This window comes from Loxodonta africana, chromosome 10, assembly GCF_030014295.1.
Source record: "Loxodonta africana isolate mLoxAfr1 chromosome 10, mLoxAfr1.hap2, whole genome shotgun sequence".
Classification (NCBI taxonomy): domain Eukaryota; kingdom Metazoa; phylum Chordata; class Mammalia; order Proboscidea; family Elephantidae; genus Loxodonta; species Loxodonta africana.
Window position 1 is genome coordinate 26,991,438 of NC_087351.1, and position 24,730 is coordinate 27,016,167.

Sequence of the window (24,730 nt, forward strand, 5' to 3'; positions counted from 1 at the left end):
TTGGTAGTATGAGTTTAGTGATTTCATTTTAATGTTTTTTTTTTGAGGAGGGTTGTTGACAGTTTCTTTGTTCCAATTAATTTTCTGTGCTGTCATTTTTTTTAATATATTTTATTTTCCTCTTTTTCATTGTTGCTGATTTTGTATTTGCTGAGTCTTTATGCTTTTCTTGTTTTTTTTATTTTAACGTGTAGGATTGTTAGTTTCCTTTATGGTTACCTTAAAATTACTCCTGTTTTTCTAAGTTTAAACTAATCTTTAATTTCTTTATAAAGCCTTGACTTCCTCTCTGTACGAAAGATCTATGATTATATTTTTTAGGTAATATTTTTTGTTTTAAAGTTGTCATCTTTTACATAATGATGTCTCTGTTTCGGGTGTTTTAGCTTTGACTTATTTTTGTGATTTCCCCATCTGGGTTGATATCTGGTTGCTCTGTCCTGTATTCTAGTCTTGGGTTTTTATCTGCTGTTATTGATTTTCTAACTGGAGGACTCCCTTTAGTTATTTCTTATAATTTCGGTTTGTTTTTTGCAAATTCCCTAAGCTTCTGTTTATCTGGAAATGTCTTAATTTCACCATCATATTTGAGAGACAGTTTTCCTGGATATATAATTTTTAGCTGGCATTTTTTTTCTTCAGGGCTTTATACAGGTCATTCCATTGCCTTCTTGCCTGCATGGTTTCTGCTGAGTAGTCCGAGCTTATTCTTATTGACTCTCCTTTGTAGGTGAGTTTTCATTTATCCCTAGCTGTGCTTAAAATTCTCTCTATATCTTTGGTTTGGCAAGTTTGATTGTAATATGTCTTGGTGACTTTCTTATGGGGTTCAATGAGCGTCTTGGATAGATACATTCTCATCTTTCACAATATCAGGGAAATTTTCTGCCAGCAAGTCTTCAACTATTCACTCTGTCTGTTCTGTTATCCCCTCCTATTCTGGCACTCCAATCTCTTGTAGGCTATTCCTCTTGATAGAGTCAAATGCTTTATCTTCAATCTCACTAATTCTGACTTCCATTGCCTCAATTCTGCTCCTATGACTTTCTATTGAATTGTCTAATTCTAAAATTTTATTGTTAATCTTCTGGATTTCTGTTTGTTGTCTCTCTGTGGATTCTTGCTGTGTATTAAATTGTCATTAGGCTATTCTCTAATTTTCTTAAGTTCCTCTAATGCTTTGTCTGTGTGCTCCTACGCTTGTTCTGCATTTTGTCTGATGGCCTTCCTTACGTCTTGAAGAGTTCTGTATATTAATCTTTTATTCTACCTCTGGTAATTCCAGGGAAGTCTTTTCATCTGGAAGATTTCTTGATTCTTTGTTTTGGGAGCTTGCTGAAGCCATCATTCTCTGCCTCTTTTTGTGACTTGATATTGATTGTTGTCTTTGAGCCATCAATAAGTTATTGTATTTATTTATGTTTTCTTACTGTGTTCTAGCTTCTTATTTTGTTTTGATATGCCCAAATAGGCTGCTCGAGTAAGCTAGTTTGGTTATTGCCACATTTGAAACTCTAACTTTCTGACACCAGGTGGTTAGAGCTGTTACTAGATATGTGAGCCCAGGAATATGTTCACTTTTCTTGTATGGATTCAGCTCAGGTGTTTAGGTAGTTAGTCACCAAATGTGTAGTGAGCTTTCACCTACAGTCCTAGATGAGCAGGGGTCATTGGTGTAGGCTTAGGTATCTGGGTGCAGTAGGGTGTCACACGCCTAGCAAGGCAGGTGGCTGACAACCACCCTTGAGTGTCTATGAAGAAAGCATGACCCTGTTCCCTAGAGTGTGTGGGTGGGTGGGTTTTGCAGCTGGACTACGGGTACCTAGTGATGATGGCTGTAAGGACTGGGAGGCACCACTTATTCTTGGACCCCTGTTGTGGGTGGCTAGGCGGCATGGATGAAGCCACCAGCCCTCAGACTCCTGATGTGAGTAGGTAAGGACCCTGCTTAATGGGCAGAGCAGTGTCAAATGTCAAGAACATGCCTCTCTACTATATAGCTGAAACTGTTGAAGTTAGACCACAGGCATATACCCTGTTGTACTGTGCTAATGAGGGCCTACGCAATTGAAATGGGCCCACACATGTCTATGCAGGGTTGAAAGGTACTCAAAGTCTGTTGGCCCCTTATGCCTGCACCTAGGCAAAAGAGCTGTTTCTGCCCTAGGTTCCTGGCTTAGGGGAGCCAGCAGATTATTTTTTTTCCCATTTTGTTAATTTGTTCCCTCTCCAAGGCTCAGAGAATGGCTCAGGACATGTGATGGGTCCTACTTCCACCCCGGGGGATGCAGCCGGCTGGGACACAGCTTAGAGCAGGAAATGAGCAGATAAATGGGAGAGAAGTTTTTACTAAATAGGTGTTTTTTGATCAGTACAATAGATTAGATGCAAGTACTTCTCTTTTGCTGATTGAGCGCTGTTTTCACTGATTCTCGAGGTGTCAGTAGACTTTCTGTCACTCGGTCTCTCCTGATGTGAAAAATGCATCCTCTACACCTGTGCTTGCCTCACCACTCTCACTCCAGCAATCCGGCCTGCAGAGTGCTGGTCCCCACCAAGTGAGGTCTGACAACTCCTCCCTGCTTGTGAACTGTCTCTCCCTCCCCCTGCTGCTCAGTCCAGCTCCTCAACTTTGCCTTTGATGTTGAGGGCTCCTAATTGTTGTATATAATTGATTCACTTGTTTTTTACAGTTCCACATCCACCCCTCACTTTGGTTGCTACAATTTCTGATAGTTTAAACTGATAATTCAGTATACTTGCTCAATCATCATCCATTTATCATGCATTGACTGTGCACTATATTCTCCCTTAACCTGTTGCTGCTAAGCTGATTCTGACTCATAGCAACCCTATAGGACAGAGTAGAGCTGCCCCATATGCTTTCCAAGGAATGGTTGGTGGATTCGAACTGCTGAGTTCTTAACTGCTGCACCTCCAGGGCTCCATATTCTCCCTACATAGGGCTAGTATTGTGTTTATCTCAAATATTCAAAAGCCTATGCTTTCCAATTCTGACATTCAGATTCTCAGAGCAAACAGCACTGATATGAACATGTCTTTATTTTGAATAAATGCTGAGCTTCGTACAAGAATATAGGAGAAAAGAAATAAGAAAGTTTTTATTTATACTTTTCAAATGTGCATTTTAGACAATCTAAAGTTTTGAATTTCAAATTTTTTTAGTTCTATACATTAGAAAAATAGCTTATTGAAATATTCTTTACCACAAATGCCAACTTAGATTATGACAGATTTAAAAGTCTGAACATATGAGTTGCTTCTGAAATCTATTGTTCCATCTGTAGAATTGGTTAGGTGATTACAGTATTACTACACAGGCCAACCATGCTTATAAATTTAGTTGTTTAATTTGGCACCAAATATTTTAAAACTACATCATTCAAAAATTATACTTTCTTAAATTGAAGAAGAGCTGGTGGTGCAGAGGTTGAAGTTCTTAGTTGCTAACTGAAAGGTCAGTGGTTTGCTTTCACAAGCCACTCCGTGGGAAAAGATGTGCTTCTATAAGACTACAAAGTTGGAAAACCTATGGGGCAGTTCTACTCTGCCCTATAAGGTCACTATGAGTAGAAACTGACTTGACTGCAACAGATACATTAAATTGAGGCTAAAACATACAGCGCATTTCCTCCAGTCAAAATTCTAACCTCATATAACTCATATATAGAATGTGCATGTTCTTCTATCCTATTAATTTTATTCACTAGGACATCACGAAAGTCAATATTTCATGAAAAAGCAAAATATTGAGAAATAAAATATATCTCTATATTAAGCATATATTTTTCCTTGAGCATCTCAGGTGCAGTTTGAGATAAAAGTGTTACGTGACTGCCTGTTTCTCCCTCACTTCAAGTTCAAAGTTATTTCAGTGTAACAAACACATTTTATATGTTTTCGACTCCTGACATTTGCTAGTATATGCACAAAGTGAAACTGGAATAAAACAGTTTATTTACTTGTTTATCCATGATTCCATTCTTTAAATATAATACACTATATTTGTGCATAGAGGTATTGCTAGAAAAATTCCCAAACCAGGCACTCTCCTCACACACCTTCTCTTCAGTCTGGCTGTCCATGGAACACACACCCATTGACAAGACCTTTCAAGTCGTACAATTCCACCCCTTACCTTATTGTGATCTCAAACCTACCCTCCAAATACGAATAAGCTATATATTTAAGGTGTAAAAGGAACAATGCAAAAAAACTGTACTTTCTAACAACTTCACAGATCTCTGCTTTATATCACCCAAACATAACAAAAATAAAGCTATATTTTTAACAAATTCTATTTATTTAACTACTGAACACTTAAAATACACTTTAAAAGCAACTACTACATTTGATTAAAAATAAGTTTTATACTAAAGAAAGTGGATTAAAATGCAGCCTACTATATCCTGTGGTCATTCGCAAATATGTGTGGTTGCATGTACACACAGAATAATATGCCTTTATGGAATATATTTCCCAACTGTGGAACCTGTTATTTCTATGACAAGAGTTGGGAGGGAAGAAGGGAAATGAAGGGTGAGACTTACATGTGCTTTGCACACATCTAAATTGTGTGCGTGTGTGTAAAGCAAGAAGAAAGATTTTATTTGGCTTATGTTTCTAGAGGCAAAAGAGGGGAACAGAGAAGCATGCTGCCAGAGCCCTGTCTGTCTGAATCCAAGGAATGTTAGAGAATAGGTAAAAGTGGGAACAAGTATGATGCCAGAGCTATGTCTGCCTGGGTACAGGGAACGTTACAGAAGCATTACAAATGGGTAAAATCATTAAAAATTTCACCTTTTCACAGGTTGGCTAAAAACTTCTAAATCACCATGATTTTACATTTTGAATTGTCTTTCTTAATAATCATTGGTACAAATTTCGGTAATGACAGTCAGGAGGGTCTTCATTGGTCCGCCAAATCTGACTATTTACTAAATGTTAACAGAAAAAGGGAAGCCCTGGTGGAAAGATGAATGGAATATGTGTGGGGTTTTTTGTGCTCTAAGTATTTGTTTATGTGAAAGGTTCCCTAAAAGATGTTTTTCAAGATTGTCCTAGCTTGATTTTATACCTCAGGGCCCACTTAATGTGTCCTTGTGTGGGCTTGTGACTCCAGCTTCAGGTGAGTCACATTCTTTACACTCAAGGACAGGTAATATCGGCTCCAATTTTAACTCCTAAGTCACTCTCTCCTTTTGATTGCAGATTGGAGATAACACATAAATGATCGAAACCTGGATTTAGCTGCTCTCCTAGATGGTGGCTGTGGTAGGCTCTTTAAACTCACAGTGCTGGTTTTCCACCATATACTATTTGGTTCTTCACCAGGATCTTAAGTGTGACATTCTCATCAATTGCATTGCAGAAATGAGCAGAGTAAGTATACATCAACATTTTAGTCCGAGCCTTTCTTTTGCCTTTTAAGTCGTAAGACAATAGAAAATAAGATTTATTATGCCTAATACTATCAGGATGCAGACTAAGAATATTACTATTTCTTGCCATAGTGATCTAGCCTATGTACTTATTCCTGATAGTAACCAACCAAAGAAATCTGTTGTTTGTAAGGGTGTTACAGCGTGTAACCAACTAGCTTGTTATCCAGTTCTATGTTTATCTTGTTCTACTTCTCCTGTGTTATTTATCCAAAGGCAACAAGAGGTATTTGCTAAAGCAGAAACTCTAACTTCTTGACTGAATAAAAAATCTAAGGTTTTTCTGTTATGTAATACCGACTGGCTAATGATGTCTGAGATCGCTATCGTGTTTCAATCCCATTAGCAACTTTATCTTGGTCCCATAAAACAGAACAAAACAAACAAACAAAAAAACCCATTGTCATCAAGTCGATTCCAACTCATAGTAACCTTATAGGACAGAGTAGAACTGCCCCATAGTGTTTCCAAGGAGTGGCTGGAGGATTCAAACTGTGAACTTGTTGTGTAGCAACTGAGCTCTTAACCACTGTCCCACCAGGACTCCATTTGTTCCCTAGTGATTGATAAATTTCTTAAATATTTTTCTAATTCAACTATACCACAAGTAGGAATTCAAGCTCTTAGAAATGACCAAATCCACCCTGAGTGTTGAACCAATAGATTTTCTTTCAACTCTTGTTTTATAATGTGTAACAGTTTAACATTACCTTTCCAATATTTGATAGCATCATTACTATGAATATCTAAAGATAATTTCTGCATTTGCCAGAAATCTAAACACGAGGTTGCCCATGTAAACTCACTGTCAATTGGAAAGGGCCATCGAAACTAGTACAGTTGAATCCACCACACAAAAACATATATCCAAAAGTAGCACACAAGATTTGTCTAGAGGAAACAGAAGGCATAGAAAGACTTGTATGTGACAACCAAATTTCCATTAGAGAATACATGATGAGAAAGGTAATACAGGATGGACCTCTCCTGTTGGAGGTATTTGATTAATCTATTTAATACATGCTAAGTGTTCTTCACAAGGGCAAGCTGCCCCTCCCTGGTTTACCTACTAACAGTCATAGATCACTATCTCAGAAGCAGAGATGGCAGCTAAGACAAAATGGTGTCTAAGCTAGATTTATGTTAGCCATTTTAGTTAGGCCAAGTGTTTCAGTTTTAGGGTCTATTCATATATTCCCTTCTCCCAACCATGAAATTTCATACAAATTATTTTATCACTATTATAATTGTATCATCTTATGCTCAGACACTCTGATTTTGTGATTTTAAATTAGGGAAAGGCCACACTGGAGGAACCCCTTGGTTTCCCAAAAGGCCGATTCAAGGTGTATTCTCCTCTGAGAACCTGGTTTCTTTAAGATACATTATTTTCTGCATAGCAAAGGGATTACAGTTTGATTACAAATATTAGACAATTATTTCATATATCGTCTTGAATACCAACTAAAATAATTACTGATTTACCATAAATAAAGTTCCAGGTCTGATCTTTTTTAATCAGTTTCCCAAAACAGATTAAATTCTTCAAAAAAAAAAAAAAAAAACACACAACACCTTAAGCAAAACAGATTTACTAGTTTATGTGGGCCATTGTTTGACTCAAAAGTGGCTTCAGGAACCAGTTTTTTTTTTTTTTCTTTTCCTCAAAGCTTGAGATTCAAAAGGATACCCAAAGGCAATTGCCTGTGTGGGTTACCTCAACCTCCATAAAAGCCAGAAATCTGGATTCCAGGTAAATTAAAACTTTTTCATCATTCCATCCTTTTGATCATGATCCTGCTATAGATTCTTTAATCAAAAATGTTCAATAATTGCAGTTGGGCACCATCTGGTTTTTAAGATCCCAATCACCATATGGTGAACTAATAAGTAGAACAGAAACACTACTACAATAATACTAAGACAATTGGTCTTTTAACCAAGGAAATAAATCTCATGAGGTGTTTGTTTATACATAAGCAGCATCACTAATTGCTTTTCATGTGCCTCAGCAACAACTACATTCTTCAAAACCTCAGATTTTGGTTTAATATAAACATAGCAACATTTAACTATTAAGGCACAAACAGTTCCTTGGGAGACTAACAGGAATCTAATACCATTCTATTTTGTAAAATCATAGCTTGAAATTGAGGTGCTTCTTCTCTGGTTAGATACTTACAACTTTGCTAAGTTTACCGATAGGAACTTCTAAGAATTATAACATCTACACTTATTAGTTCGATAATTTAGGAGAAAAGAGGAAAATGGTTTCTTATATCCAGAAAGTATGGCCTTAAAACATCAGCAACTTTCCCGCATAAACCCATAGTACTCCTTTAGTCCACTCAGTCCTATGTAGTTAATTTCTGTTCCATGCGATTCTGGTTCAGCCAGTCTGTGAACTTGTCAGCTTTTACATAAGAGTCTTGGAAATCTTGATTTTAGTCTAGTCACTGTCCTTTTCACAAGTCCAAAATAGTCCATCTTTTTGTTGAGATATTTTGGTCAAAAGTTTTCAGCAAATCAGCAAAGTAAAAACTTATCCTGTCAGTGTCAAAGGAATGTGTCAAAGCATGGGATTCAGAAGGAATGACCTCTTTTTGCCAGCTTCTGTCCCTCAATCCAGGTCTCCTTGATGTCGACTGGATTCATGACCTCAGAAAAATACTGCTATGACTATACCATCAAATATCCTAAAGTAAAATCACCACAAATTTATAGTAAAGCAAGAAGAAAGATTTTTTTCAGCATATTTTCCAAGAGGCAAGAATGGGAAATGGAAAAGCATGCTACCAGAGCCATGTCTGTCCTAGTCTAAGAAATGTTACAGAATAGGTATGCTATGAGATGAGGCTCTACATTCAAGAAAACTTGGAAACTAAGAGGTTCTCAAGGGACAAATCTGCCTATAAGCTTTGTTGTACCCACAACACAGAGATCAAAAGTTTCCCCCTCACTGAAGCCATGTTTCACAAAAAAATATATTCCACGCTGAGGATAACACTTTCCCATAAACATGTGTCCAAAAAGAAAATACACGAAACATTCTGCTGCATTCTGACATGTCAGGCTTCAGTATGAATTTAGAATAAGTTTTATCCATGAAGAAGAATCTGATTAGCGTTAATGATGTTTCCATAGTGAGATGGATTTAAATTGTTTCATAATTTCTTAACTTCTTCCTTAATTCTCTTCCTCTCTCATATTTAAAATAAATTTCACAGTATTTCAATATCAACTTTCTAGAGATATTTACTGGAATTTTGTGGAAGTTTTGCATATTTTCCAGAAACATCGAGAATTTCTTCTCTCAACTAATTGTAGGGACTTTTGGAATCTCTAGAACAAAGGTTACTCAGCAAATAGAATGTTTTCTGTACAGCCTCAGAGCTCCCTGGATGTACAGGTTGAGGAGGGTCTCTTCTCATAGATTCACACTTAATTCTTGATTTAAGTTACAGCTTCAGGCACAGATATGTAACTGTAATTAACAGAAATTTCCAAACAGGAAATTGGTTGCTAACAGTTTATGTCAGGAAGAACCTGAATGAATAATATGGAAGGCAGCCCCCAGAAAGCTGTGAGAAATAGTTATTCACCTTGAAAACAGAATTCAGCTTTTGGAATTTAACAGAGTTAAAATGACACCATGGAAGGAGGACTGCCAAGTCAGAGGACCTTGGATATACAACCCAGTCATGTTATTTTCCGGCTCGGTGACTTTTTAACAAGTTACTCTGTGACATAACCTCCATTTCAGGTAATTATTATGAAGATTAAAATCAAGCAATGTGAGCCAAAAGTCCTGGCATCTGAAATACATTCCAATTTACCTTCTCTGATTTTTCTTTTGGATATCCCCATATTTTTATCTCCTCTCTAGGAAGAGTTCTGCTTTGAGTTATTTGATGATAAAAGTACAAACCTTTGGAAGCCAGAAATTTACATCTCCCACTTTGAACACCCTGTGCTTTGAAATGTAATTATTATAGCATCATTAGTCTGGCCATTAACATGAATTGATTAATATAGTACTTTTAATACTTTGTCATTTCTAAATTAACATAAAATATCAGTAGCAATTTTCAAGAAAAGTAATGAGGGTGAGAAAATAGAAATGGGCTCTTACTTAACGCACAACACTCAGGGTCTCTTTCATCTGAAGTGCCCAGTAGTGAATAGACCATGTAGCATGAATATAGCCAATAAATTCATTTTAAAAAAATAAGGTAAAATATAAATCTGTCTTTTTATTGTTGTAAAAATACAGACAATGCAAATTTGTCAATTTGACATCTTTTATGTGTTCAATTCAGTGACACCACCTACCTCAATCATATTGTAGAACCATCACCAATATTCACTGCCAAGCTTTCCATCACCATAGACAGAAAATCAATGCTTCCTAAACAATTATTCCCTCTTTTCCCTTACCTACTTCCTCTTGTTGTGTTTATTGTTAGGTGCCGTCGAGTCAATTCCGACTCATAGTGGCCCCACAGAAGAGAGTAGAACTGCTCCAAAGAGTTTTCAAGGAGCATCTGGTGGAATTGAACTGCTGATCTTTTGGTTAGCAGCTGAGCTCCTAACCACTACACCACCAAGACTCCACTTACTGCCCTTAGTAACCACTGATAAACTTTCATCTCTATACATTTGTCTGTTCCAGGTATTTCATCTAAGTGAGATCATTCACGGTTTGTCTTTTTGTGATTGACTTACTTCACTCAACACAGCGTTTTTAAAGTTCATTCATGTTACAGCACATACCAGGGCTTAATTTCTTTTTATGGATAAGTATTATTCCACTGTATGTCTAGACCATATTTTGTTCATCCATTCGTCTTTGATGGATGTCTTAGTTACCTAATGCTGCTATAACAGAAATACCACAAGTGGATGCCTTTACCAAGGAGAAATTTATTTTCTCACAGTCGCGCAGTCTAGAAGCCCAAATTCAGGGTGTCAGCTCCAGGGGAAGGCTTCCTTTCTCTGTCAGCTTTGGAGGAAGGTCCTTCTCATCAATCTTCCTCTGGACTAGGAGCTTCTCTGTGTAGGAACCCCGGGTCCAAAGGACATGCTCTGCTCCTGACACTGCTTTCTTGGTGGTATATGGTCCCCAACTCTCTACTCACTTCCCTTTCCTTTTATCTCTAGTAAGATAAAAGGTGATATCAGGGAAACTCCATTTACACTGGATCAGGGATGTGACCTAAATAAAGGTGTTACATCCCACCCTAATTCTCTTTAACATAATCTAATCTTGCCTCATTAACCACAGGCAGAGGTTAGGATTCACAACACATAGGGAAGTCACATCAGATGACAAAAGGGCAGACAATCATACCAGGCTGGGAATCATGACCTAGCCAGGTTGACATTTTGTGGGGGACACAATTCAATCCATAACAATGGACATTTGGGTTTTTTATCAGTTGTGAATAGTGCTGAGATGAATATTGGTGTGCAATAATTTTTACTTCACTAGAAAAACACAGGATCTTCCCAATATCTGATATTTTCTAATTCCACTCATTTTCCAAACTTTGCCAGCCCTCTTGAAGACAGAAAATGCCTAGATTCACACACTTTAAGAGTGACCCAGATTAACTTAGAGGAAATTTTAAACAACTTGTACTAATGTTAAATAATGGTAAATAGGTTTACCAAATATCTTTATATGTAGCTTTATTGGCTATTTATTTCCTCTTTTTGTAAGTAATTCTTAATCAGAATTATTTCACTAACTGTACAATTAAACACACGACCTAGCAGTTCTGTTCTTGGGTATTTATTTAAGTGAAATGACAACTTATTTAAACAAATAAACTTGTACACGAAGGTCTATAGTGGTTTTATTCTTAATCAATAAAAACTGGAAACAACTTAAATGCCCTGCAAAGAGGAGTGAATAAGCAAACTGGTACATCCGTGCAGTGGAATACTACTTAGCAATACAAAACAACTACTGATACATGCAACGACATGGATGACTCTCAAGTGCATTACAGTAAGTTAGGTCAGACTCAAACGTCTGCACACTGTATGGTTCCATTCTTCTACCTTCTGAAAAAGGCAAAACTACAGGGACAGAAATGAGTTGTTGCCTGGGGCAGGGTGGGAGGAGAAGTTAACTATAAAGTAGCTCAGGAGATTTTGGGGGGGGTAATGGAACTAGTCTATATCTTGATGGTGTGGCTGCTAACCAGATGCATGTGTGCAGCTGCAGAGCTGTATGCTTAAAAGTTTGAATTAATTTTTTAAATTTTTATTGCACTGCAAAGATCTTATTGTTTTTCAAGACTCAGAGAAATCATATACTCCCTCAAGCAAAACAAACTCTCCTTGAAACCAACAGCCTTCCCCAGATGCTACCTTTTCTAACTTTCACTTATTAGCTGTGTGACTTGGAAAATCACTTAGCCTCTTTTAGCCAGTTTTTTCACATGTAAATGATCCATAGGATATCATGATCATATGAGATGTTGCCTGAAAAGTGTTTTGTACTACCCAAACGACTAATCTTTATGACCCAGATTGAGATGTTTATGAACAGTAGACCTCAGGTCACAATACTGGCTAGTGGAGTGAATAAATTCATTTAAATATTTTGATATCTAGAAATAAAAGCGATAAATCAAAAATTGAGAGGAAGGGAGGAGAGAGGTAAGAAGGAGGAGAGAGGCAGGGACAGGAGAAAAAAAGAAATGGAAATTTGATAGTGGGTTTTCACAATTTATTTAAAATCAAAACTGCAGCAATAAAAAAGAAAAAAAGAACTCTCCAGTGGTATATTATGTTGATATGTACACTTATTGCTATTTATGTGAAGAGTAATAGAACGATACATTCCACGTTATAGATAGTTATTACCTCTGAGAAGTAAGAGAAGAATGGGAAAGGATGAAGAAGGTCTTCAATATTTGTTCCAAACACATCTAATAAGTTAATTTGAATCTTAATAAATTGGACTTCGATCAACTGGCTGTCACTTGTTCATCTATGTAACTCATCTAACTTGTGCTGGGATTGGAATTGACACCTTACTTCAACTTCATGATAGATACAGAGCAAAAAGAAGAAAGTCGTATGCCCATAACATGCATAAAAATTGAAAAATACTTTAATCTTCCTTTTGTTATATTTTAGCAACGTTTCTTAGTTGTATTTAACTTATCTGTCTTTAACCTAGCTTGGAAAAGGATGCATTAATAGATGATGGTCTCAATTCAGGGAAAGTTGGAAGCTAAGGAATCCCTGAGGAGCATGATATAAGAAGTCATTCCAAATACTTGGCTCTTTTTAAAATATAGGGGTGGAAAGATTCCCAGGTGAGAAGCTACTTTTCACAGTGTATATATGCTGCAGTGAGGAGAATGCACACTTAGTAAACCTCGTCACAGCAGAAAATAAGTTGCACTTCATTTCAGATGGAAGGTAGAATCCAGAGTAAGCCTTATCAGCAATGAAGAATTTACTTCAGTGAAGATCTCTGTAGGATAAGTATATCCCAAACTATCTGATTTTTTAAATTTTCTTCATTCATATTCCCCCAATTTAAGACTAAGTCATCTTCCCCCCCCTTTGCTGTATTTTTTAATTAAATACCTATTAAGCTTAGAGTACTACACATGTTAATTAGTTGATGTTTTCACAGCAAAGATGAATTTTCACTCCCCACTAATCCCTGAGACTTCTGGACTCCTTACACAGTCTCACCCACCAACTAACAGAAAGCACTGCCCTTCTACAATGTTAGCAGTTTCCAAGCACCCAAGTTGGGGAAGATCTGTTTTCACAGGCCCTCTGCCTTATGCTGATATTTTCTGTTTACTTTTGGATTTTGCCTTGTTCTACCATTTCATTGAAGGGATAAACATAGGAAAATCTCAGTCGTTTAGATTAGAAGGATTAAGTATATTCCAATTTGAAGACAAAAACTGAAGTTAAATGAGTTTTTATATATATGTAGAAATTGTTAATTGTGTATGTTTTGCTATGTATATTTTAAACAGTTAAAAATAATAAATTTTATATAAACATAAATGTCTTTTTTATCATTTGGGTCATTTACATTTCTTTGCATGTGAATTATCTCTTCATAAGCAAGTTATCCTATTGCAAAAATCTTATGCTCTTAGTGTTTTCAAAACCAACGTTCTTACCATAAGTTATCTCTAATAGAGAAGTTACACTGGAAACTTTAAAATGTTAGACAAACCTCCATTTATACTCTAGTTATGCCACAGTGTAGCTTTATGACTCGGGAAATCAGATTTTCTCCTTTGTAAAATGGCAATAAATGTTGTCATGATTGAAATAGATAGTTTGTAAAGTTCTTACTACAACTCCTGGTATGCAATATGTGCTAATTAGGCAACTTTGAATCTCTCAGTTTACATTTACAGAAAATGTAATAGGAGAAATAAAGCAATACAGAGTAACGAAGGAAAGAAGGGAAGGGAGGTGCGGAAGGGAGGTAAGAATTCAGGAAATAAAAGAATGATTTGGCTTTTTGGGGTAGGGAAAATTTTTTTTTTTTTCCACTGAGGTGAATTTATAATAGGTAAATTGTGTAGGACAAATGAAACGGGAATTTATATTTTCTCACAGGAAGGACAGTTAGGAGTAAAATTAGCTTTTGTAGGTCAGTCATTTAAGGTAGTTTCAAAAAAAGTACTCCCTCTTGCCAGCGATGACCAAGGACCAGTCAATATATATAAGAGTTAACATTTCTCAGGGGAAGGTATATATATAGTTTTGTGGAAATAGCCTCTAATGAGGAGATTTTAAATGCAAAACAGTATCTAATACTACAAATTTGCATTCAGTGTCTGGAATTGTCTTTGGATTATAAACATCTTTCCTCAAATAATTTCGTGAATAGTTTTTCCCAGTGTTTGCAGTAGACTTTGGTTCAATTCCATCTACTCGCACATTTCAATGTGGCAATTGGGTTGTTTCTGAGAAACATGTTTTGTAACAGAAACATAGCTTTAGATTATGGCCTTGGATCAATTCTGGTAAAATAAAGAACTTCTGAATATTTTTAGAGCTTAGAAATTAACGAGACTGGTCCTTCTGATTCCCTGTAGGAGAGGTACTTTCAACTCATATATTTTTAATCAGTCTTTATTTTTTATGTCCATAAGAACTGTGTTTCCAATGAGTAACGTTTTTGACTTGCTCTTTTAAACTTTGTTAGCTTCCCTTTTAGGTCACAAGGCTAAGCCCTTTTTAAGAAATAACTATTAATTTACAATTTTGAGCTTAGTTCAATGCTAAGATTTCCCATTTTCTCTATGAGAATTGATCTCTAACACCTGAACATTAAATCTTTTTTTCTTTTTTTTCCTATCCCATTCTGGAAGTTGTCAGTTCATCTCTTGCTTTTGGGACACATTACAGCAAACTGAACTAAATGGAAGAAGCAAATCAGTCTGTGGTGTCTGAATTTATTTTTAGTGGACTTTGTAATTCAAAGGAGCTCCAAAGCTTCTTCTTAGTGCCATTTTCTATGCTCTACCTGACGACTGTTGTCGGCAACCTCCTCATTGTGTTCTTGATCATCTCTGACTCTCATCTCCATTCCCCTATGTATTTCCTCTTGGCCAATCTCTCATTTGTTGATTTCTGCCTTTCCTCAGTCACCACTCCTAAACTAACCACGGACTTCCTAAAGGATAACAAGACCATTTCATTTGGGGGCTGCATGAGCCAGATTCTCTGTGTGCATTTCTTTGCAGGTGGTGAGATGGTACTGCTTGTGACAATGGCTTATGACCATTATGTGGCCATCTGCAAGCCACTCCATTACTCCAGGATCATGGACAGACAAAAGTGCCTCTGGCTAGTTTTGATATCATGGATCATTGGCTTTGTGCATGCCATGAGTCAAATGGCAATGATTCTGGAACTGCCATTCTGTGGACCCAGAGTAGTGGACAGCTTTTTCTGTGATATCCCTTTGGTGATCAAACTAGCCTGCATGGATACACATACTCTGGGAACATTGATAAATGCCGACAGTGGGGTCTTGGCAACAACCTGCTTCATTCTTTTGCTGATCTCTTACACCTATATTCTGTTAACTGTTCCCCTTCGCACTAAGGATGGAGCATCAAAGGCACTCTCTACCTGTACTTCCCACATCATAGTGGTGGTGTTGTTCTTTGGACCCTGTATCTTCATCTATCTGTGGCCATTCAGCATTGCTTGGGTGGACAAATTTCTTGGTGTGTTTTACACAGCAATCACGCCTCTCCTGAATCCAGCCATTTACACACTAAGAAATAAAAAGATTAAAAATGCAATAAAGAGACTGATAAGTCAACATATGGCTTCGAGGGATAATTTTTAGATCTCTCATGTAATCAGAAAATCCTTTCTATTCACCCTAATTTGGCCATGCTTTGATCTCTACATTGAATTATAAATAATGCCCTGTGTATGTTTGTAAACTATGAGCATTCCCAGATGTATGGTTGGTGTTTAAAAACACTTTATTTATTCACTCCAACCCTAAGTTAACTAGAGACAGTTCTAAAGATATTTGAGTGATCAGCATTCACTTAGAAAAAAAAGATAAATGACTCTAACAATAGTACTACTGCCCCTGTACTCCACAACACAATCTCTTTAATTTAACCATTCACATTTTAGCCATTTTTTTAAAGGTTCAGTTTCCCTGGAGAGACTTTCCTAAATACATGGCAAAAGTGTTTGAAAATCCTTTGAAAATTTTTTTTTCTCTCATGTTAGTAAATGAATTTTGTGATTATAGGTTTATTTCATAAGAAAAGGAGCTGTGAGGGCGGGGAAGAATGCCTTGCATGAAAGCAAAAGAAATTTAGACTGATCAGAAAAAAGTCAAGGAGAATCAGTCGATAACAACAGCACAATGAACTGCCTGTGTTCATTCACTGCAGGGCTCGGGTATGCTGTGTGGCTCTCAGCTAAATACCTAACCAACTTTTTTCTTTTTAAGAAAGCTCTTACACCAAAAGTAAACAAATAAATAGAAAATATATACGTTTATAAACACACTCACATATTATATACATACATATACATAATATTTGAATATGTGCAAGAAAACGTTGGTGTTATTGTTAGTAGAGTGAGACTAGGCAAGACCAGTTATATCAGCATTGTATAGTCTTTTAAAATAAAGTTGCCTATTTAATATTGCATATTCTATACCTTTGGATGATACTTGTCAAATGTTCATAATAATTTTTAGTTTAATCTCATGAACAGAGGAAAGATACGATCATGACTTCTTGTGGTGTGATCACTGTACTAACAACTAAAAGGTAAATAATGGTGAATCAATCTTTGTCTCTCTGTCAATAAATTAATGGGCTTATGATGACAAAATAACTAACACAAAAAAAGAAGTAATTTTAGTCCTGGTTTTCAATTTCCTAAAATATAAAAACAAGAAATGCTAACTATATCAAGAAATGTTTCCAGAAAGCTGTGTTTTCCAAACCAGATTATCATGGAAATATCACTCAGACATATATGGGAACATATGGTAGCTCCTCAGGATATTTTCTAAATAAAATGCTATCAGCTGTATTTATTAGTATAAAGCTTTAGTGATGGATGCCACCATTTCTTTATAAGTAATTTGAGGCCTGCATGTAACTTCCTTTTATACCTCTCTAGGGACTGAATATAATAACACTGCATGCTGGTTGAGTCTTGCTAGATTACAGGATTAGCTCTTACAGATTACGAAAAGAACTCTTAGTGTCCGTCTGATTTCTAAGCATATGAACTTGACTTCACTTTTCATTATTCAACACTTCTGAACAATTCATGTTTCAAAAAGAATAACAATAGAAATTTTAAAAAGTTTAAACTGAATGGTAATAAAAATACAGCACGTAGACCACATGGATTGCAGCTGTAGCCATGCTTGCAAAGATCCATATGTTAAAAAAATAGAAAAGCTGCATATCAATGATCCAAGTATCCATCTCAAGAATTTTAACCTAAAAAATTAGTAGGAAATAAAAATAATAAGGGGAAATGAAATTAAGGAAACAATCAAAAGAATCAACCAAAACAAGTTGGTTATTTGAAAAGACTAATAAAATTGAAAGCACATTATCGAGACTGATCAAGAAGAAAAAATAACCAATAGGAGGAATGATAAAGAGATATCTCTGTAAATGCTATGGAGGATATCATGTACAACTTTATACCAATAAATTAAAAATTCTACCTAAATGGGAAACTTTCTATTAAGACCTAGTTACTAAACAAGAAAATCTTAACAATTCAATATTTATTAAAGAAATTGAATCTGCAATAAAAACATATGCTATGTCCTGATTTGGTTGAACACTGACCAATTTTTTTTTGATACAGTGACTGTGTATTCCTTCCATCTTTTTTTGATGTTTCCTGCATTGCCCAATACTTTGCCCATTGAATCCTTCAATATTACAACTCAAGGCTTGAGTTTTTTTCATCAGTTTTTCAATTTCTTTAACAACCTGTGATAAGCAGATAACACAACCTTGCTTCCTGGGAGGGGAGAGGAGTTGAAACACATACGGATGAAGATCAAAAAGTACGGCCTGAACAAAAAGAAAACAAAAATCCTCACAACTGGACCAATAAGCAACATCATGATAAATGGAGAAAAGATGAAAGTTGTAAAGGATTTCATTTTACTTGGATCCACAATCAACACTTATGGAATAGCAATCAAGAAGTCAAAAGACTTATTGCATTGGTTAAATAAACATCAAAAGATCTCTTTAAAGTGTTGAAAAGCAAAGACATCACTTTGAGGACTAAGATATGCCTGACTCAAGCCATGGTATTATCAATTGCCTCATATAAATGTGAAAACTGATCAATAAATAAGGAACACTGAAGAAGAAATTACACCTTTGAATTATGTACTGGCAGACAATATCAAATATACCAGGAACTTCCAGAAAAACTAACAAATTTGTCTTGGAAGAAGTGCAGCCAGAGCGCTCCTTAGAAGCAAGGATGGGAAAATGTCATCTAATATACTTTGGACATATTATCAGGAGGGACCAATCCCTGGAGAAGGACGTCATGCTTGATAAAGTAGTGGGTCAGCGAAAAAGAGGAAGACCCTCAAAGAGATGGACTGACACTGTGTCTGCAACAATGGTCTCAAACATAGCAACGATTGTGAGGATGGCATAGGACTGGGAAGTGTTTCGCTCTGATGTACATAGGGTTGCCTTGAGATGGAACTGACTCGATGGCACCTAACAACAAACAATAACTACTGCCCAGATCAACGTATTAACATTTTCAACAACCCCAAATGTTCTTTCATGTCCTTTTCAAGTCAATAACCCCCAAAGTAACAATTACTCTATATCTCTCATTATATACTAGTTTTACCTGTTCTGGAAGATGATTTAAATGCAATTATGCTGTGCCTGGCTTCTTTACCTTTGCATAAAGTTTTAAAGATGCATCACAGTTTCATTTATCAGTGGTTCATTCCTATTTATTACATAGCAGTTTTTTTTTTTTTTAGTATTTTGATGAATGTATGATAATTTACCCATTATGTTGTGCACGGATTTTTTTGTCTGAATTTTATTAAGCCATACTAGAGTATTATTAATAAAGTTGCTAGAAATATTCTTGTACAAGTTTGTACCAAACAACCAAATCAAACCCGTTGCCAACACAGAGTGACCCTATAGGACAAGGTAGAATTGCCCCATAGGGTTTCCAAGGAGCAGCAGGTAGATTTGAACTGCCAACCTTTTGGTTTGCAGCAGAGCTCTTAACCACTGTGCCACCAGGGCTACAATTTCGTACAGTTAAGGTTATTTAAAAAGAAAAATAATTAAGGGAAAACCCTGGAGACCAAAATGAAGATAAGGCTGAATAACTGGATGAGAATCTGAAGCAGAAGCCATGGCTGCCTTGGGCTCCTTGTTTACCTCATGACCATGATACATGGTTTTAAACAACACAGAGAATCAAGAAAACCTTATCTCTGCACGCTTGGGTTGAGGGTAAATGAATATCCTAGAATGAAGGTGGGGAAATCAATTAATAAAAAAATAATAAAAATAAAAATCAACCCACCTGCAAAATAAATAAAAATAAGACTGCTATAGACAGTCTTATTTTCATATGCAATAAGCATTGAAATACAAAAAAAATGAAAAAACATAAAATACTATAAAATACATGGGAGAATGTTGGTGTAATTATAATGTATGAAAAAATTCATAATCAAAACATGAATAAAACATTAACATACATAATTGAAATATTTGAATGACAAAAAAGGCTTTAAGATCCTGACTTAATGTTTTATTACTTGAAGAGAACTATTCAATGTCTAGTTTGTTATGAGTTCATCTTTATAATTAAAAATTGATATTTAATTTTATGAAAATGCTTTTTTGAAATCTATCTCCAAAATCCCTTTTGCATAGCACTATTCAAATTATGTACAGGGTTCATTAACTTTCCAAAGGAAATTAATCTCTTTTTTTAATGTTTGTGCTCTTTTGTTGTGTTTAAGGAAGTCTTTCCTACTGTAGAGGGTCATGAGGATAGTCTCCCATTTCCTAAGTTTTATTGTGTTATTTTCACATTCTGGTCTTAAATCATATCAAATGAAATTATTTTTATTATTCGAGGTGACTTATATTATTTTGTTTTATTTATGTATTTTTTTGAATATAGATATTCTATTGAAATAGCATTTTTTGAAAAGATTGTCCTTTACTACTGAATTCCACTGGAACTATTAAATCTTTCTCCTTTTTTTTCTTCCTGGAAACTATTCCTCACCTGATATAACATATGATCATAATAGAAACTGCCATGTTCTCATATAATTAACTGGAGCAGATAAACCAGTCCATACAGATTGCTATCTACATAATATTTTGAATTTAACTTGATAAAGGGAGAAGTAGCATCCATCTCTTTCTAGAGGAAGAAGTATCATGTGAAACTCAAATATTATTAGTGTTTTTAATGCCTTTCTGCATTCTCTAGTTTTCCATAAAAAACGTGGGTAAACTTCATAACTAAAAAATGAAGTTATTCAGATAGAGAAAATTTTCTCAAAATAAGACCACTTGCAACAATTCATTTGGTAAATAAAAATATCAATCAGCAAAAATGTTGGAGCCAGGAAAAACATTAAGATTGAATGCCACATTAAATAAAATTACATCATAGATACACAGAACATGAGGTTTATAGAAAGCCAAGCTGTGAACTTGGTTCAGTACCCTTTTTACCAAAGCTAAAAGTAAATTAGATGAGTGACATAGTTTGCATAGCAATATTATGACAAAAGTTGGTTTCCATATTTGAAGCAAGAGCTACATGCATTCCTGAAGAAAAAAATCTAAGCAAAAAGTTTATGTAAAGGAGTTTTTGGGAGTAGAGGAAAACAATGTAAAAATAGTAGCAGCCATGGATTGTTCACACTAAGCTATAGTTTAAGCCAAACTCAAAATGATATTTATCCTTGGAATTTCCTGTTCAAGCAGTTGAGATAGAGATTTTGATCCAATATAAACTGAGACAAGAGTAGGCATAGAAGGTCCAACCCAAGCAGGCTAGCCCAATGTTAGCCCTGAGGCTGTCCTTCTCCTTGCCCTTCTGTCCTTTCACATCTAGCATCTAGCTGCCTTCAACCTACTACACTCCCTATCCATCTTCAAAGTTTTTCACTTCATCCATTTTTATTTCCATTTTCTCACTCATTCTTTCATTATCAGATCATAAATTATATTTAATATATTCTCTATTTAATAGCTGTTGAATTTAACATTCTGCATTGTCCTCAAAAAATTTTCAGTAAATTTGTTTCTAATTAATTTCAATCTAGGTCTTCTGATATATGAGGCCACATGATCAAATAACTTCTATAATCTGCATATGCCCTGATCACAACTTCCAAAATAAAATTAGTCATCCTGTAAAACAATTGCTAAAGAAGTTGCTAGGTAATTAGAAAGGTTAACTGGTGTCTAGATTATTTCATAACAATAATAACAAAATACACTGAAATTTTCACAATAGGTAATTTGGCCTAAACTTTTTAAGATTCAATACATTTAGGCTCAGAGAAAAGATTTATTCTTAAAACTAGAAGATATAATAGAATCATTTTTATTTTCAAACATGAAAGTAGGGGATACTACAGAAAATGCCTTACTCTACTCTACACAGTTTCAAATTATACAAGGAGGAATATAATATGAAAGTTATAAGGAAGCAAATTCCATCTCAATACAAGAATGCAATTTTAACAAGAAATTTTACCAAAAGATATTGCATTACTTCATGTGGTAGTGAGTTTCCCAGGTCTGGAAGTCAACAAGCGTAGGCTTAATGGCTGAACATAAAGTAGTGTTCATTCCTGCACTGCATCCATTGTTCCATTGTTGAGTAAGATGACATATGAGGTCTCCCTTTAATATTTTTTCAATCCCAGCCAGTCATACTATCATTGGCTGAATGCCAATCCTAAACTCATAAATTTGTATCATTTCACACACAGTACACATTAAAAGACATGCTTAAATTCAAGAATGAGACAAGGAAGACATTACTTTGCTGTTTTAGTAACATCATAAAATGGCATTCAAAACACTTGTAATTGTTTATTTCTCTGTCCATTTTGCACCTTTCTGTGAATGTAAATATTAGATAAAACTTCATTGATGAAGAAAGAAAATTTCCAAATTAGATGAGCGACATAGTTTGCATAGTCATATTATGACAAAAGATGGTTTTCATATTTGAATATTCACATTAAAAAAAAGGTAATTGATGTCACTTTAATTTCATTCATGGTGCCTACGTGTACATCAGAGTAAAATTGGGTTCCATAGAGATTTCAATGATTGATTTTTCTGAAGTAGACTCCCAGGCCTTTCTTCTGAAATATTCATGTAACCGAATGTATTTATTAAAAAAAGGCATAGAGGAAGAAAAAAAAAAAAAAAGGAACAGCAAATCTGAACCAACATAGAACATGTGACTGCTTTGCTTGCCAAAGAATAACTATGATAAGAACCAGTCATTCCCTTTATAATTTTTTTTTTTTTCAATTCAATGACAGGAAAATATCAGTATCCACCAGTAGCTCTGCAAATATAGCCCTATAGCTTGGAATTCATAAAAATTGTTACGATGTTTTACCAACTAGTCAAAATGTAGGCCACACAACAAGTGTGTTTTCAGTATTTTAAAGTCTTATAACTATAAAAAATAATTAGATAAATAATTAAGTATATAATAAGATCACTGATCATTAACTTAGAATGAACTATGCATTGTTTTTTGAGCTGATGAATTTAAGACAATAAATTTTCCCAACAGAGTATAAAATTTTTAACTTTCTATTAACAGTAGTGGTTACAGAAGGTATCACTTGTGCTCTGAAGTCTTTTTTAGGAGACATTCCTCAAACTCCGGAGTTGACTACTCAGCGTCTTCATTGTCACCTTCATGTTCTTGTTCTTCAATGTATAGATGGCAGGATTTAGGATATGTATAATCATGAAGTCCAAAATGGCAAGAAACTTATCCACTTGCACTGTGGGAAATGGCCACACATAGACAAAGATGCACGGTCCAAAAAACAAAACCACCACAGTGATGTGAGCTGACAAAGTAGACAGACCCTTGGACAAGCCACCTGAAGAGTGTTTCCATAATGACCAGCATGAAGATACAGGAGAAAATCAGTAAGAAGAAGGTTCCCATGGAAATGAACCCATTGTAGGCAGTATTCATGAATTCCAGCTTGTAGGTGTCTGTGCAGGCAAGTGCGATAAACTGAGGTGGATCACGGTAAAATATGTCTTTAGGGCCACAAAAAAGCACATGGACAACAAAAGCTATTTGGGCCACTGAGTGAATGAGACAAATAACCCAAGCACCAACCAGAAGCCAAATACACATCTGTGGACTAATGATGGTCAGGTAGTGAAGGGGTTTACATATGACCACATATCAGTCCAAAGCCACGGCTATGAGGAGCACCATCTCAGATCTACCCATGACATAAACTACAAATATCTGGATGACACACCCCTGGAATGATATGGTGTTTTGCTCAGAGTCAAGGTCAGAGATCATCTTAGGAACTGTTAATGTAGAAAGATCCGAATCAATAAATGAGAGGCTGGCTAACAGGAAGTACATAGGGGAATGCAAATGAGAGTCAAAAGTGACTATAAACACAACCAGGTTTCCTAGAACAATTGTTACATAAAACACTGTAGAGAAGGTAAGGAGGAAATGCTGCATTGGTCTAGAGGTAGAAGGTCCCAGGAACACAAATTCAGGCACTTCAGAGAAATTTGCTTCATACATTGACTTTGTTGTTGCCTAAATGACCAAAAACAAAGAAATGACAATAGGAATATGCTAGAAATAAGCATTGAGTGAAACAGATTTAAGTTGTTTTTTAAATTCTGGTATAAAAAGAAATCTTCCCTAACAGCTACAAAGTATTTTGACAAATTCATGAATTAATTTATTCATTCAACTAATATTCCTAATGAAGATTTACTCTATGCCACACACTATGTCAGGATCCAAGGTAAAACACAGACCTTGACTTCATGGAGTTTACAGTGTAATGGCATTTACAGCTAAATATTAAATAGGCATAAATACAGCTATAATTATGGTAATTCATTGATAACTCATCAAAGATGTGCCCCCTCTAGACTCTGCTAAGTATGTTGTTATTACTAAAATGTAAGTCAAATAGTCTAGGCTAATGAAATGTCATGTGTAAAGGCCCTGAGACAGGAGCTCAGTGGGGCAAGAAGATGAATGGATGAGATTAGCCTGGGATGATATAGACAACGTGCAGATATGACAAAGTCTTGTATCTGTGGTAAGTACTTTGGTTTTTATCCTAAGAACAATAGAAAGACATCAAAGGACTTTAAGCAATAATTTGATCATATTTCTGCTTTCAAACTGCCACAATTTCTTTAATGTAAAGAATGGAATGAAAGAGCTAGAATGAAACAGTGATCTATCAGAAGATTCCTGAAGAATCATATCAGATCAGTGTGGAGAGGCTGAATTATACAACCAACGTTGTTGGAACTACAGACGAAACTTGGAAAAATAACAAGTTTTAAGTGGATACTCAAATGTTAAAAAAAGAAACAGATCAAAAGAAAACATGGGACTGTTTAGACAAACATTAAGTGGGAAAATTTATTTTAAGCATATCCTCGTATTCA

General features: G+C 35.5%; 1 protein-coding gene and 1 pseudogene across 1 annotated transcript; one reads left to right on the forward strand and one right to left on the reverse strand.

The window, feature by feature from the left end:
• Window positions 1–14,812: 14,812 nt before the first annotated feature.
• LOC100657899 (olfactory receptor 4K14-like) lies at window positions 14,813–15,825 on the forward strand. Its single transcript, XM_003423531.3, has one exon. It carries the CDS (start codon window positions 14,887–14,889, stop codon window positions 15,823–15,825), a length of 939 nt encoding a protein of 312 aa, XP_003423579.2. The 5' UTR covers window positions 14,813–14,886.
• A 6,938-nt stretch (window positions 15,826–22,763) lies between these two features.
• Window positions 22,764–24,167, reverse strand: LOC100657613 (olfactory receptor 4F15-like; annotated as a pseudogene).
• Between the last annotated feature and the right edge of the window lie 563 nt (window positions 24,168–24,730).

Excerpts from the sequence above, each read along its gene's own strand:
- LOC100657899 (XM_003423531.3), top strand. The coding sequence starts at position 14,887 with ATGGAAGAAGCAAATCAGTCTGTGGTGTCTGAATTTATTTTTAGTGGA.